The sequence below is a fragment of the Trachurus trachurus genome, assembly GCF_905171665.1.
Source record: "Trachurus trachurus genome assembly, chromosome: 21".
Classification (NCBI taxonomy): domain Eukaryota; kingdom Metazoa; phylum Chordata; class Actinopteri; order Carangiformes; family Carangidae; genus Trachurus; species Trachurus trachurus.
In genome coordinates, this window is record NC_139899.1 from 15,136,924 (window position 1) to 15,152,689 (window position 15,766).

Consider the following 15,766-nt stretch of genomic DNA (forward strand, 5'->3'; position numbering starts at 1 on the left):
GTGGATGTGGCTGTTGTTGAAACAGTCACAGTTTTTTAATGGTGACTAACTGACATGATACCGGTGGTCTTGTTGCAACCGGCTCAGCTTTAGAATAAAACATTCTGTCATTACACCCTTCATGGCTAGATCTGTAGACCCATTAAAGCTGGGAAATGTGAGGTTCTCCTTTAGCCCCTGCACACAGCTGATAGAAGGAGGAATATCATTAAAGGATGGTGTTTTCTCTTGGCCACAAGTCATTTGTCTGAGCTTCCCTGCTTGCTTCCTCAACTCTTTGGGTTGCATTGTCTATTGCTGGTTTTAATGATGAGATAATTATTTCAAAATATGTCTTGTAAGAATTAATATTAAATTACCACTGATGTAAGAGTTGAAATATGCAAACCTGTCATTTAAAAAATCTAGGAACTCTGTTTGAAGCTCAGGCACGTAAGCCTTGAAGAGTCTGAATTCAGTCACAGTTTGTGGCTTTACAGTACAGCTTGATGTTCAAAGCTGATTAGTGAATCAAAAGCCTTGGGGCTGTAACAACTGTGCACCATTCATTTACACAAAGTATGTAGACAGTAGTTGCATCTTGTCACTTATATTTTTAGTTATACGTTTGTCTTTTTCTGTTAACATTACAGTTTGGACACAATGACAAACAGCACGTATTTTGCTCTCACCTTGCTTTACTGTTTGCTCAGAGATTCAGGCACGTTCTGTGTCATGGTTCTTTGACATGCAAATTCGACACACACAAGTACGTGGTAAGGGTTGAATGATGGCCAAATAGTCTCACCAATGGGAATATGTCTTTTGTTATCCAGATCTGTGCTAGTTGTTCCCCAACTCTAAGCCATGTTTCCTATGTAGATGATGTTTTAGGAACTAGGTTACTGCTGAAAGATGTCAGCACATTTGTCAAATAAATGTAAATGCTGCTGCTCTGTCCCACTGAGGGACCGGTGCCTGTCCACCACCTCCCACAGATCCTATAAAGAAAACATGTAACACCATTTTCACACCCTTTTTTTCTAAAGCCAGACGAGGACAAATGAAATTGCTTTCACTGGACATTTGTGTGTGAATGGAGATTAGCCTTAACCATTGAGGCCACACTGTTTGGCTCAAAAGCTCAGCAGGACAACAGCAGAGGTGACAGCACACTTAGGGGGGTCATTACTTTTCATGACACCTCCAGAGTTGACCACCCCCCTTCATTTCTGCAACCAAATAAGAGCCTGGTCATCAAACTTGACCCCTGGCAAAAACCATTAAAAGATGCAGCTTCCCACCCAGGCCGCCTTTCACCAGCCAGAGGGGCTGATGGGAAATAAAGTATCCTGCCAGGGTCAGACATGTTGTTTATCAGCATTACAGTTTTACAATCACTTTACAAAGCCCCTACCAAGCCACCCAGTCGGCATGCAGCATGCATGACGCATCATCATTATGGTATCTATTCTTCTACTTCATCTGCCATGGTTCAGTGGAGCACAACTTGCCCAACTTCCTCTTTTTAATTGCCTGCGCGCTCATTAAAATTCTGAGAGCTGTGCTTCTTAAGCTCATAGAGTGTCACCTTTAGATGGAAAAAATAGCAGCAGTAGCAAAATTTGGTGCTCGATAATAATGACCAGCAAATAAAGAAAAGAGCTCTGAAGTCTCCTGCTAGGCCAGATGTGGAAAAGTGGCTCTGAAAGTGAATTGCTTTCTATTTCCAGAGGTACTTACATAGGTTCTAGTTGTTAGGTGGCTATAAAGATGTTTATGTGCGACGGCTGCGCCACACTTAGCTGTAATCATTTGAGTGCAATACATTTTTGCTGAAAGAAATACTAAGATCTTCTCTTAGTTACAGTGCATGTTGGATTCGTCAACTTTAAATGTGTGTTTTTTAAATGATTCAATAATTTGTTTTCAATTTCAGCTGAAGTCACAGCTTAAGTTTTTGTTTTTCTAGTGTTCTCTTCATGGTGATTATTATTGATCATGGACTGAACAGTCAAATTCTGTATTCTTGGTTTTGCTTTGGTTTTGTTTGTTTGTTTTTGCCTCCATAGCTTCTTGAAAATGTTGCTTGTCGAAAACGAATTAAAAGCTCTGTATCATTAATTATGCATCTGGCGTCCATTCAAAGTAGTAGCTCTCAATCAAATAACAGACTGATGAATGGAGCATTAAAAACAACAAGTATTACAGCATAGACAATCATTTTCCCTGCTTTCTGCTTGTCTCTTGTATAGGCAACAATTAAATTGCAATATTTTTCTGTCCCTGTCTCTCCATTACGGGGTTACAATGTATCTACTGCAGTTAAAGAGCATGTTTCATAGCGAGTTTTAAGTCCCAGACTTCTTTTTCTAAACGAGATCAAGAGTGCTGCCAATATGCAGATTCTGAAAATTCATTCGGGATCCTTTGGAGATTTGCACCATTGTCTCCTTTGTCCACAGTCTGAGGCCTTTCTGTGCTTGTCATTAAATATGATCCTTGATCCACTGATCCAGGGCCATTCATCCTCAATAGACTACACGGTGTCAATAGATCCTTTCACATTTTCCTACCAAGTATGCTCAAGTGTGGTGACTTGAGTAGTAGTCGCCAAACTGTGAGTGCTCTCTGACTGGGCCATTATTCCTCCACTTTATTCTCTTGAGACTGAATCTCTCTAATTCTATCTGTGCTGGTATGCACACAGACACGCACGTCATGGTTATGTCGGGAAGTCAGAGGACTGAGTGTGTGCGGATGCTCTCTATGATCACTTCTAATTTACTCTCAGAGCTTCCCCCACCTCTTGTGTGTCTAGCAGCTCTACTCTACTGTATTTCACTCCCTAGCTTTTTTGCACATTTCAACTTGTTAATTAAAGCTGCAGGTGCAAAGCGGTGCAAAACACTATCTGTCGCCAAAGGCACCTTTTTAAGTCTTGATCAACAAAAACTCTCCCTGACCCTGTTGTGAGAGGCCTAAGGAGAGAGAGCGCACGAGGCCCCAGAGATGGCTTTTCTTCCAGATGATTTCACTCATGTCATTCACTGTGGTGTTTCTGGTTTGTAGTGCAAGTATTCAATTTTTCATCTCCTCTTCTCCCCCTCCCCCCCTACACAGCTCATCTGAGAAGTCCCTGCCGTGGAGAACTACAGGTATGTCAATCCCTCTTCATATCAACAACTGTTTTTTGTTTGTTTTACTTTTCCCATCCACATATGTAGTGTCCTCTATAGTCGTTCACTACAAACAGCTCACCTCATTCTGTACACAGAGCTGAAATAACCAGAGTTCCACATGCTGCAGTATGCGTTAAGTTACTCTTTATTCCATTGTGTTTTACTGTAATGTAATTAGACACAAGGCCACCTCCACTCTCTGTGACACTTGTTGCTGCAGTTCATTTTTATACTAAAATACATACAGTAGCTGCAGGACTGAGTCAACCAGAAGCTCTTCTTCCTGTGTCTCACTCGCATTCACAACATATTCATTGACCTGCTACTTTCTGTTTCTGTTTGACCCTGATTAATCCCTTTTGGACCTATTAAGACCTCTACTCAGTGGTCAGTATAAGTACCCATCTGCTTGCATATCCCTGGTTTACTTTGTAAGGCATGCATTGATTTTCAGTGGACTAGGCGATCCTTCTCAGTATCACAGTGATAAAAATCCCCCCACATAACATTAGTAAGGGAAAACTGTTTTGCTGAGTGCTTTTCAATTTTCATTTAATATTCACACGGAGGACTTGAGTGTGTGTTTCTGTAGAGCAGAACAGGCATGTTTTACATTTTCCCTCTAATCATTGCTAACATGAGCTATTTAAACCACGCTTACAGAAATGGACAGCCTAAGCCTAAGGCTTGTTTGAATATTTCCCCCAGCTATTTCTGCCCACTCACAGAACACCATCAGTAACACCGAGTGGAGGGATTTCTCGCCGAGCCCTCTGGATACTGTTTGTTTAGTCCACATTCTTGAAAGATCTTCAGGAGGGGGCTGATAATAAATTGAATATACTAATGTATTTCATGGCTTATTAATTACATAGTGGAACTTAGCAAATTTCTACTGTGGCCATTAATCTTTTATTGTCGATCTCATCAGAAGAGCCTATGGGGGGTTATAGTTGTACATATGCACTGGGAATATTAATACTACACGGTTTTTCTCATTTGCCACCCTTCCCCATTTCCTTGCTGAATGCATTTCATTAGTGTTGGAGCAGAGTCGGGGACTAATCACAATCACTGTTTTGCTTTGTATTGATTTCTCATTGTACTGTAGATGATAAATGATAGTCAGATGTGGTAATGTAGTTTTTTCCAATCTAAATGAATTAAAGTCTAAATGTGTGGCACAGAGCATAATGGGCCACATTTTTGTCTGTGAGGCTTATTGGCCTCATGAGCCGCTGTATGTCTCCACTGTCTGAGAGTTTGGGATATAAGTGTTACTGTGGAAACAAGCCTTTTAGCCCCAGGAAATGTCAATGCAATCACACCTCATGACCACTGAGAATAGAGGACAAACCTCCCAAAATGAAAGCTTTCTCTCTGTCTCTGTCCCTTCTCCTGTCTGTCTTTGTTTAGCTGCTGCTTCTTTCTTTTTCACACAGTTTTTCCATCGATATCCTGACCGCTTAACATTTCAGTCCTGCTCAGAAGGGACCCCATGTCATTTTAATAAGAGCCACTGTGGCCATCTGCGTACTCAGGACCTAATAACATTTTTCTAATAACCCATTTATTCAAGACACGAGTCTAGTGATTTTTCAGAAAGAGCAATTAGTTGATTTTAATAATTAAACTATATATTATGTTCTTTCGATTTTATACTTTGAAAAGTTAATAGCTGCTAGATTGCAGGGTCATAATTATAAAGCTGTTGTATGTGCTTACAAATATGTATTTTCAACCCGATCAGTGTCAAAATGAGCCGTGGGATCCGTATTTATTAACTATTACTGAGCTCTGCTGCCCTGCTTTATGTGATATCAAAATGTATCTGTAGTTTATTCGTAGTGGATGGTTTTAAATTGCAGTTTATGCATATTCTCTTTAACCCTTAAGAGTGAATTGGGGACACAAACCTAGAAAGCCTTGTAATCTGGTAAAATCCTCAAGAAATAAGGTAAAGGAAGTAGTAGTATATCTAATACTTTATGGATAAACAAAGTGCATTTTTTCTATACAACTTTACAAAAGCGGTTTGTGTATATAGCTATTTTTTTTATTTCAATGCAATTGAAAAACAGACCAAGTAGTAGTGATAAACGTTCAACGGCAACACAAAATTTGAAATTCATCATCAAGGCATCCTGTGTGAGAACAGACAGCTCTCTCCTCTTAAGTGTCAGAGAAAAAAACAACTCCTCTACCCAGAGTGCTAATGTCGTGTGAACAGCCGACATGGAGTTGTTACGAATGGGAAATTAAATGTGAATGCCGTAAGCCTCTACCGTACATAGACATTTGAAGTCAGTAATGCTTGATCTTTAGTTGTGGAAAAAGGTCTCTCTATCTCTCTCCCTCTCTCTGCTTTCTGTCGCTCCCTCTCTTCCTTTTCCTCCTCTGTTCTGGCTTTGTGGCATCTCATTTATCAAACAGGGTCAAGACTCAGTATAAAAACCCTGTGGTCTAAAGCACAGACACACTATGTGCTTGGCAGAGTGACTGCAAGAACGGAAGTGGATACAAGAATAGTACATTTGTCTTATAACTTACATTACCCTCAAAGAACACAAACATGCAAATATAAAAATATTTCTCTCACAGAACAATCTTTTTATTTTATTGTAAATACTGTAATAAGTCCTTCTACCACCCACATGATATTTTAATTGATCTAAACATCATCTTTCTCATGAACTGTAGCTCTATATGCCTGACATTCACTTTGCACATTAATCTTTTGCCATTTTGCTCCATAATTGCAACAAGGAGTGTGTGGTTTTTTTTTTCAATAGAAAGGGAGAAAACTAAAGACAGCACACAGTAGGCAGTCAGTGGGCGAGTGAGAGAAAGTAAAAGTAATTGGACACAGAATCTTAAATATATATGGCTGTTATTTGAAACAAGGTTTTGTATTAAATTTTCCAATTTATTACAGCGGCAGTGTTAAAATGCAATCATCAAAAGTGTCCAGCAAATACTGTGGATGCTTGATGCAGACTGCACTGGCGCAGAGAGAGAGAAAAAAGGGCATTTGACCTTCTCACACTACATATATATACAGCAACAGTTCGTCTTAAGACCTACTTGAACCCACTCTGTGTCGATACTTTCTTTTTGCAAATGGATAAACACTTTTGCACGTCCAGAGGTGAGAGTCCATGACGACAGGTTCGCAGCCACACTAGGCCGATATGTGTCAACAGATTTATTCAACAGGTCAGCTCGGGCAACAAGGCGGCTCCTTCATGGAATTCAGTTCTCATTCACACACCAGCTGACTGAGCAGGATTTGACAGACCCTGGCTGCCAATGTTTGCCTCCCTGTTCCCCTCTGCTTGCTGCCTATTGTTCTAGTGATTGCAGAGTAACCCATTGACAGTAGTCACGCTTTAACTAGATTGTGATTATGGGGGGAAACATTTTGCACAGGGACATTAGAGGGGCTAATTCCAGTTCCTGTTTGCCACACTGGTTGTTGTCATGCATGACGAGAGGAGGGATGTAGGGGAAAATGGTAGAGCAGTGAAATTGTTTGGAGCACGGCTATAAACGCGCTTTAAGCGACATGCTACCCGTTTTTTGCTATAGAAAATTAGTATGGTATTAAAATTGAATGACTCCAACTGTACACAGGGGTGAGACTAATGTTGCAGAAATTATTGGCTGTTATTGTTTCCTCTCAACTCAACGAAAATTGTTTACTGATTTAATGACTATGATAATCATTTTCCATCGCAAAGCCAAAACTCCATAATTGTTTCCGACTCAAAAAAGTTCCTCCTAGGTCTGACTCCCCTGCTCTGCTGTGTCTTCCCAGATGCCTCCGCCGCAGGGGACACAAAGTCTCGGGTGACTGACAGCTCCCAGTCGCCCAGCTACCGCATCAGGACTGAGTCAGAGCAGGTGTCTCTGTACTCCCCGGAGCAGTCCTCCCTCCATGAAAGTGAGGGTCCGTTATTGCCTTCTTTCCATCTTCTGCAGTGCTTTTTCCTCTAACTTTACTGGACTAGACTTCACTTGCACAGCAATTCATTTACTGTACTCTGTCTCTTGGCCTATCTTTTCATAATACATAAAGTCTGTGTTTGTCTTGTTACTTTGAGTGTCACTGGTAACAACCGATCCATCACCACAGCCAGTGAAAGGGGTGATAATGTGCCATGGTACACTGAATCACAGGGTGATAGAACAGTTATCCCCCTGCTGTGCCAGTAATGCCGCCTAGGTAAAGGTCATGTCTATTATATAACCTCTTATGATGTGTCGCTCTACTGTACCTATAACCTTTCACTCTCCTCTCTCCGTTTCATTTTTTTTTTTTTATCTTTCTCTGTCACTATTTCAGGGTCCGCAGGGAATTCGCGCAGCTCAACCCAGATGAACTCGTACTCTGACAGTGGCTACCAGGATGCCAGCAGCGGCTATCTCAGCAGCCAGAACCTGGGCAAGTCTGAGCTGAGGATGCAGCACTCGTTCCCCGGTGCTGGCACTGGCACCCTGCTGAGGAATGCCAGGGCTGAGGGCCAAGCTTCAGCCCAGGTACTGACACTGCACATAGAACATATTGTTGTTTGCAAGCAAAGAATTATATACCCCCACACACACACACACACGTGTGTTCAATCGGGTTGAGATCTTTTGACTGCAAAGCTCACAGCGTATGATTCACTTCAATTTCATACTTATCAAAGCGTTCAGTTACCCCTATGAGGGCAGTGTTATCCTTTTTCTCTACTCATCCTACTCATACACGTTGTTCTAGCTTTTTCCTCTCATTTGTCTCCCTCCACATGTGTTTGGTGATTTTGTCAGACAAACATTGCGGAAATGACTTCTAGTTAATGTCTGGTCTTAATGGGTCACGCTTCAATCCCACAACTGTGTGACAACGGAGACAGAAAAAAACACCTAAATGAGAACAGCTTTGCTGAGAATTTGATTATATTACAAAATAGGTACAAATATATGTCAAATGTGTGTGATGACTGAGAACTGAGGCAAACTGATGAAGCACTGAAAGTTGTTGACAACTGGCAGAATGCAAATATAACATAATGACGTCAGCTGTTTACAATGGTTTGCCAACAGTTTTCAATTAAATTACATCCTCAGTTTTGCACATTGGCTGCACACTGTCCAGCAAAAAAACATTTTGACCAAAACAATCCTTGTTTTTTGGTTGTTGTTTTTTTTTTACCTTGGGCAATTTTTTGCTTACTTTTGAACCGAACTGCAAAAAAAAAGAAAGAAATTGGTGTTAGTTTTGATCAGCAGTCTATGTATTATTATTTTTAGCAACATAGAAGTACCATAAATCAACTGGCATGTTGTCTGTGAATTTTTCAATGTAAAGATTAAAGGCACAGAAGGTACACAGTGCACTGGGCAAACAACACAATCATGCTTCACACCGCGTTGTACACAGAGACCACTGAGAAACCAAATGGCACTGTCCTACCCTATAGAGGGGGAGGGGAAGTCAGTAAACAAGACCCAGAGTAAAGTCATGCCCTGTAATGAATTGGTTTATTTAATGCTGTGCTATTTAGCATGTCATTACTTGGGTCAGTACAAGGCAGAGTACATAATTGTTAATGATTTTATAGCTCCTTAAGGACTGCAGAAACAAATGCATGAAGCCATATTGTTTTGTTTTATTTATTTTTTCCTCACTTGCAGGCTGCAGCAGTAACAACAGCAGTGCCTGGTCGTGCTATGCGGAGGGTAAGCTCAGTGCCTTCTCGCTCTCACTCGCCAGCGTATGCCAGCAGTATGTCCCCCTCCCGCGGCTCCCTGCGTACCTCACCTGGCAGTGCCTATGGCTCACCCATTGTAACTGAACCCAAACCCCTCTCCAGCATCTTCTCTACAACCTTGCCCTCCACCCAGCGCACCAGCACCACTGGCGGAGGCAACAGCTCACCCTACTCGACCCAGAAAAACTCCCCCGCCGCGCTGCGACGCGTGGGCTCCACAAACTCGCGGTCGGGCAGCGCCAGCCGCACCACCTCGCCCTATCAGGCGCCTGCGGGGTCGTCGTCGGGCCGCATGGGCTCCCCCCTGACGATGGTCGACAACATGAACCCTCCACTAACGAAGCAGCCTACTCACTCATCGTCTCCAGTCAGGGCTAGCATGACCGCCGTGCCCCAGCACTACAGCTCCACTCTGCCCCGCTCGGTGCTCCACACCACTGACCCCTACGGACCCCAGACTTACGACATTTACGAGAGGATGACGCGACCTGACAGCCTCGCAGGTATTCAACAGCAAACACTCACGCACATGCTAGTCAGAGTCAGCTCCATAGACTGCTCAAACTCACTTTGGCTCTAAAATATTGTTATATAAATAAAAAAGGACAATAGCAATCGTATAAATACAGCAGAAAAGAGAAACTGCTACCTTGTGTTTTCCTTGGTTTTACCCTAAGTGTGTATTTCCTTTAAAAAAAGTCTCATAACCACTGGAACATTGATGGAATGAAGTAACGCCCTTAATGGGTGTTTTGTGTATTTTGCAGAACTTGAGCAGGTCGGTTCTGTAGGCCGTCAGATAACTGCTTTTCATCATTTCTTCATGAGTAGCGGATTTGTGCTGCAGCCTGTAAATATTTGGAGAGTGTTACATTTTTTGTTGGCTCTATGCTCAGCAGCATACAGAATCTGACAGGAAACAGCAACTGGGAGGTCAGTGGTTGTGCTGGAGGGGAGCCAGTACAGTTCCTGTAAGAAGACAAATATTAACTCAAAGAATATAATAGACTGTTAATCACAGTTTTGCTGTTAAGAATGGGAAACTGAAGTTTAAGATTTGTTTTGCACGGCCCCCAACAGTGTAGCCTGCTCACACACTTTCGAACAGCCGCACATCACTGCAGAAAAGTGATACATTGTTAAAGTCAGTAGCAGTCGGTTTTCAGCTGCGGTGGTGTTGCTCTTTAATTTAATGATAAGTGCATTTGATTTTTAGTAAATGCGTTGTTTATTCAGATACCGATTTATTTTGACGGTAGGATAAGTAATAAGCAATTTAGCAGTATACATGAGAATGTGTACCTGTGCAGTGAAACACAAAAAGATGGTCGGAGAAAACATTTCCACAGCACATTATGAAGTTCTTTCCAAACCCATTAGTTTAATGAGAGCATTATCGAGGCTATATCTTGAGCATTCACGAAAGGGAAGAAAAAAAACTGGGCTGCTTTGTAACTGTGTGCGTGGGTGTGAGCGAGATCAGGAAGATAATTATTTGAAAACCTGTCTGGCCAAGCTAGCTTGTGTTTCATGCTTTTAGGAGAAAGACCCAAAACAAGCACTGGTTAATGTTTTCCAGCCATGCACATCTCTTTTTCAAATGCAAAGAGGCAACCAGTTTTTCACCTCAGTTATTGTGTTCATTCTCAGCTTTCACTTTTTAAAAATATCTCCTGTTGATAAGAATGTAGCTTCAACAGATGATAGAAAGCACTGATATTACAATGGTTTCAGTACAATACAACATTTTTTCAGGTTGAATGGAAAAAAATGGAAGAAGAAATTTAGAACTGGTAAAAGTTTCATCGCAAATTTTAACAACATTTATTTTTTCCTTTGAAGGGTAAAATCAGCACTTATTCTACAAAGTATAATGTATTATTACAAGGTTAATGGACCTTTTCTGCTTGAATTCACGCTGCCCGGGGATGTCCTCAGATGCCCTGGTTGATGATGACGTTGAAGGTGAACATTTTGTTGTGTTCAATCAGTTTTCCATCATCCTCTGTCTATTGCTTTTGCATGTAGACGCCGCATGTGCAAGTGTGCTTTTTTTTTTTTTTTGGTCTGATTTCATCATCTCGACCCACTGCCTTTTAACCATTGAATGTACATGTGATTCTGTGCTTCTTTAGTTTGATCAACATTTATTGTAAGGTAACACCCTCTGCTGTCATTTACTTTGTGCTGAACAATAGGTCAAGGGTGATTAAGGTGATTCAGGCAGAAATATTATCTAAATATGTTTCTTTCCTCATTAATCCGTTGGCAGTTAACTCAGTTTACATTTAGCACCATTTGTAGTTAGAAGGTACCCTGAAGGTAGTTGAGACCTTCAGGGTTAATCCCACATAAGTAAGAGGTATTATAAAACATTATTTTAATACCAATGTGGTTGAACAATCTAGTCTTGAGTATTCAGCCCTGTTCACCTGTTGCACATTTTGCTACAGATTTTGTTTGAAATGGATGGAGCTGACATTTTGCATCGTTTTTGCTTTAATTATCCTTGAGATGTGTCTAGTGGAGATGACTCCATTTGTGGCAAATTGAATTGATTGAACATTATACAGAAAGGCACACAGCTGTGTACAAGGTCCTACAGTTCACACTTCATATCTGGAACCAGTCAGCAGCAAGGACATAGGGACTGGTCAGAACTTAGAGAAGGATAAAAGCACCCAAACACAGACAGCACAAGACCCAAGGCTGCTGCAGTGGCAACAATGGCACGAATCAGCACGGCCAAAACATTGGAGTGGCTTCTGGACAAGTCTCATGATTGTCCACGATTCTTCCAACCAAAGCCCAGATTGAAACCCCTCAGAACATCTGTAAAGAAGATGGCAATGCACAGAAGCTTCCCATCCAATTTGACGGAGCTTCAGTGGATCTGCCAGAAAAGAATAGAATAAACTGCTCAAATCCAGGTGTGAAATGCTTGTAGAGACTTACCCAAGAAGACTCAAAGCTGTAATTGCTGTCAGAGAGGCTTTTGTAAAGAATGGGGTCTGAATTCCTTTTGCAAAAAAAAATCTTATTCAATTCAGTCTTTTTAGTCTGTCATTATAGGGTATTGAGTGAAGATCCATGGGCAAAGATGGCAATTCTATCTATTTGAAATTAACACAGTAGTGTGCAGAAGATGAACTTGAATACTTTCTGAAACCACTGTGAATTGGCTAATCCACACATCTATATTTACACTTATAGCATGTTTGGTATCATGCGAGTGTTATTACTAGCACTGAAGGGCTGCAAACTGACTGACTGACTGTGACTGAATTGACTTTTTATCTGCTCAGTGGGACGGCACATTTTTAAGATATTGGAAGAGGTTTGTTTTTGTTTCCTTTCCTCATAGGCACAGATTATCTGCAGCAAAGATCAGGCTGCTCATAATCGGACCTCAGAAATTCAAACCATGTTTAAATCGCAGAATTTCTTCTTTTTTAAGGGTCATTTGATTGTTTGGTTATTATTTTTCTGCCTGGATATGGCCTACCCAACATACCCTGTCACTGCAGCCTGATATAATAATTATTTAGCGCTTTGACTAAAAATGCTGAATATTTACATTTATCAGAAATGAGTTTCTCAAGGTTACCGTGGGATTTTATTTTGTGATTTTGAAGAATTTTACAGATTATTTTGTCATCTAGTCCCACTGCTCATCCAAACACGCTGCTGCTATGACTGATGATGTCTCCAGTAGACCTAAATGGGTTTTCAGTCACTGTCCACTGAGCAGACACCAGCCTAGCTCTCCTCTCCCACTCATGTCCTCCTCCCCCTCGTCTCTCTCTCTCTCTCTCTCTCTCTCTCTCTCTCTCTCTCTCTCTCTCTCTCTCTCTCTCTCTCTCTCTCTCTCTCTCTCTCTCTCTCTCTCTCTCCTTTCCCCTCATTCCCATCTTAGTGTCTCGCTCTCCTTCGCATACACTTCACTGGAGCTTTACCTCTACCACAATAATTTGTCACAAGTGTTTGATGAGCCATAGTGGAAGGAAATGGGATGATCACATGATCAGGCTCCATTGCAGGCATTTGGCAAATGCCATCCGACAGCCTTGCCTTGATACCGTAGCTGTTGGTGGTTTTCTGTCACTATCTATCAGAAGATGTTTTTGCCTCTTTTCCTCACCTCTTTCTTGCTTTGTCACACAGTTCGTTGTTCTCCTCTGTTTTCTTCTATCCCTCTTCTTGTGTTTCCTCTCTACTCCTGTCAGTGCCCTTCTCTCTTTCTCTTCCCTCCTTTTTTTTCTCCTACCACCCACCTGGCTCCCTTCCTTGCACTCACATTGGCAGGATGTCATGCCTTCTCTCTGCTGCTGAAAAATGGAAAATGAAGACAAATTGTCCCTAATAATATGCTCATTATGGTCAGTGTCCATCTCAGAATAGAGTGGGAAAGGAAGAGCGAGGGGAAAATGGCATTTCTACAACCTATAGTTCTGTTCCATAGCTGGTCTCACTTTTAAGTGTAGCGATTTTCTGGTTATCACAGTTCTCTTGTTTGTTTGGAGAAGGGTTTTGAAAATAATTTTCGTTGAGGAATGCAGTCAGCTGCATCCATTTAAGTGTTTGCTTCTCCAGAGCAAGCACGCACCAAGTCGCCACCGCCCTTCATCTAGCTTCTGCCAAGTATAATCTGTTATAGCCAGGGTGAGAGGGCTGAGGGGGAGAATTAAATGACTATAACGCACCACGAATGTGGGCCATTCGTCCTCAATAGACAGCAGTATGTTATTTCTCCCTGACAATTTGCAGATGCTTTTAGAAGTGACTGCAGCTCCTCTATCAAGGGAGCAGAATAAAGGAGGCAGACAGATTAGTCTCCTCTAAGGTTGTTTGAATGTTGCTACTTTCAGGAGTCAGGCTGCTGAGAAGAAGAGATATGCATGAAGGCTCCTGTGCAGGGGAGATTCTGTCCCTCTCGCTGGGTCACAGCTGTGCCAAAAGCCCCCCGTTCACGTAGCCAGGGTTTACATGGGATGAGAAGTCTCTGGTGGTCCTAGACGGCCTCATTAACCCTCTTTTTTATTTTTCATCCCTTTCTTTCCCTCCCTCTTTTATATTCTCTCCTGCTTTCTTCTCGGTTGCCCCCACCTCTCCTTGCGTCTTCCCGCTACCTCTTCTTTCTGCATACCCTCGCCCCTTCAAACCTTTGAACAAGAGGAGCTGAACTGATTTCCTGCCAAGCTCCTGCTTGTGGCTATTGTGAAAACTGCCACAGAGTGAAAGGATTCCTAAGCTACAGCACACAGCGGCGACATTCTTTTTCTTTTTTTTTTACTTTGTTTTACCTCCTACCCTGCACAACAACATGCCTTCCAGTACTTGTTTATTTGTATCCCATAGTCAAGCCTTTTTTCCTTGAAGCTATTTGGGTATTTCTAATAGAAAACCGTTAATAAGTCTGATATTGTGAATCTACAGTATATATTGCTGCTACAATGGTTTATTTAGCAATAAGACACCAGAGAGCCCACTAAAAGCTAGGAGACACTCACCCTGGAGTGCCTAACACCCTCTAAGCTGCTCTAAAAGCAGTGCATTAAGTGTCTTATTATGGTCGTATTGTGGTGTTAAAAGAATTTATTTTGTATGGATAATTAAAAATAATAAATATTTTTGACCATGCAATTCCAAAATAATGGGAAAATAACCAAGTACCAGGTGTGGAGGGGAACTGATTTTCAACAGGGGAATTGAACACTGTGCAATCCTGTTGAGTAATAGGAGATAATATCTTTTGTTAGCTCTAGTTTTCAGTTATTAGACACCACTTAAAACAAAAAACATACACACACTTTCAATTAGCACATGAATATGTTGGCAGTGTCTGCTCTTCTTTATTTATTACAGTGCAAAGACTAAACAGACAGTAATTGATAAAATGAATAGAACTCACTGATCAAGGCTGTGGTACGTAAGACCAGCAGCGACTTGTTATAAGATTAACCTGTAAGTGGTGGGAAAAAAAGCACTTTGACACAGACACAGCATGGGTAATAACACTGCAGCTGCTGTTTTGTACCCAAGAGGATGAGAAATGCAGGTCAGTTCCAAAAACCCAAATGTTATCCTCTAACCCCAGGTGATCCTGCCAGAGTGGTGGAGGCCCACTGGGATTTCTCCCAAACCTCCTGATTAGCACACAGACACACATCCTGGTGGCAAAGCACAACTTTCAATTCCAACACAGACTAAGCAGTTCCCTTATAAAAATGTGGGCTAGCCATGTCAATCAACTGGTCTCAGCCAACCAGTGTGTATTCTGGACTATAACCTACTTTTAATCATTAACCATTCATGTTTTTAATTGATTCTCATGCATTCATTATGTAGCCAAAGGTTAGCAGAGGCTTTGACCAGCTGCCTGCCTGCCCTGGTGCTTCAAATGTCAGCATCAGTCTGGCCGACTATCCATACATAAAATCTTAACTTGTTGTGCCCCCGAAGGCCCTCTTCTCCCAAAGGAGGCAAACATGCTTATTTATTAATTTCCTCCGTCTCGGGCTGTGACAAGAATCCCTCATTTAGGTGGTTCTGCATGGCAGCAGCAGTTTGCGCCTGAGCTCGTGCAGTTGGAAAAGACCCAAGTGACGTTTGGAGGCTTGTGAAATGTGCAGTGAGCAGTTAGTTGCCAACTGTACACTGGTCCGCTGGGATTCACAGTTTAGTGGGCTTCACTGATGTGAGGATTAACACAAACATGGGCATTCAGATCAGTTTAAGTGTGTGGGTTTGTTTAGATCTACCTTGTCCTTTAATTTTTATTGCACACATATGTTGTGAATCTTTCTTCGGATTAAAATGGGCGTAGTCCTTATGCCTCTCATGCCATCT

At 41.7% G+C, this 15,766-nt stretch overlaps 1 protein-coding gene across 6 annotated transcripts in view; it reads left to right on the top strand.

The window, feature by feature from the left end:
* pkp4 (plakophilin 4) overlaps window positions 1-15,766 on the top strand; it is a 79,672-nt gene that overhangs the window by 38,316 nt on the left and 25,590 nt on the right. For 4 of the 6 annotated variants that reach the window (XM_083996782.1, XM_083996779.1, XM_083996783.1 and 1 more), the window contains exons 4-7: window positions 3,103-3,137; window positions 6,979-7,110; window positions 7,507-7,700; window positions 8,841-9,420. In XM_083996782.1, the coding sequence (XP_083852908.1) occupies window positions 3,103-3,137; window positions 6,979-7,110; window positions 7,507-7,700; window positions 8,841-9,420 (941 nt within the window). Of the gene's footprint in view, window positions 1-3,102; window positions 3,138-6,978; window positions 7,111-7,265; window positions 7,387-7,506; window positions 7,701-8,840; window positions 9,421-15,766 lie in introns of those variants that run through there. The other 2 variants (XM_083996780.1, XM_083996784.1) reach the window with 2 other exon arrangements.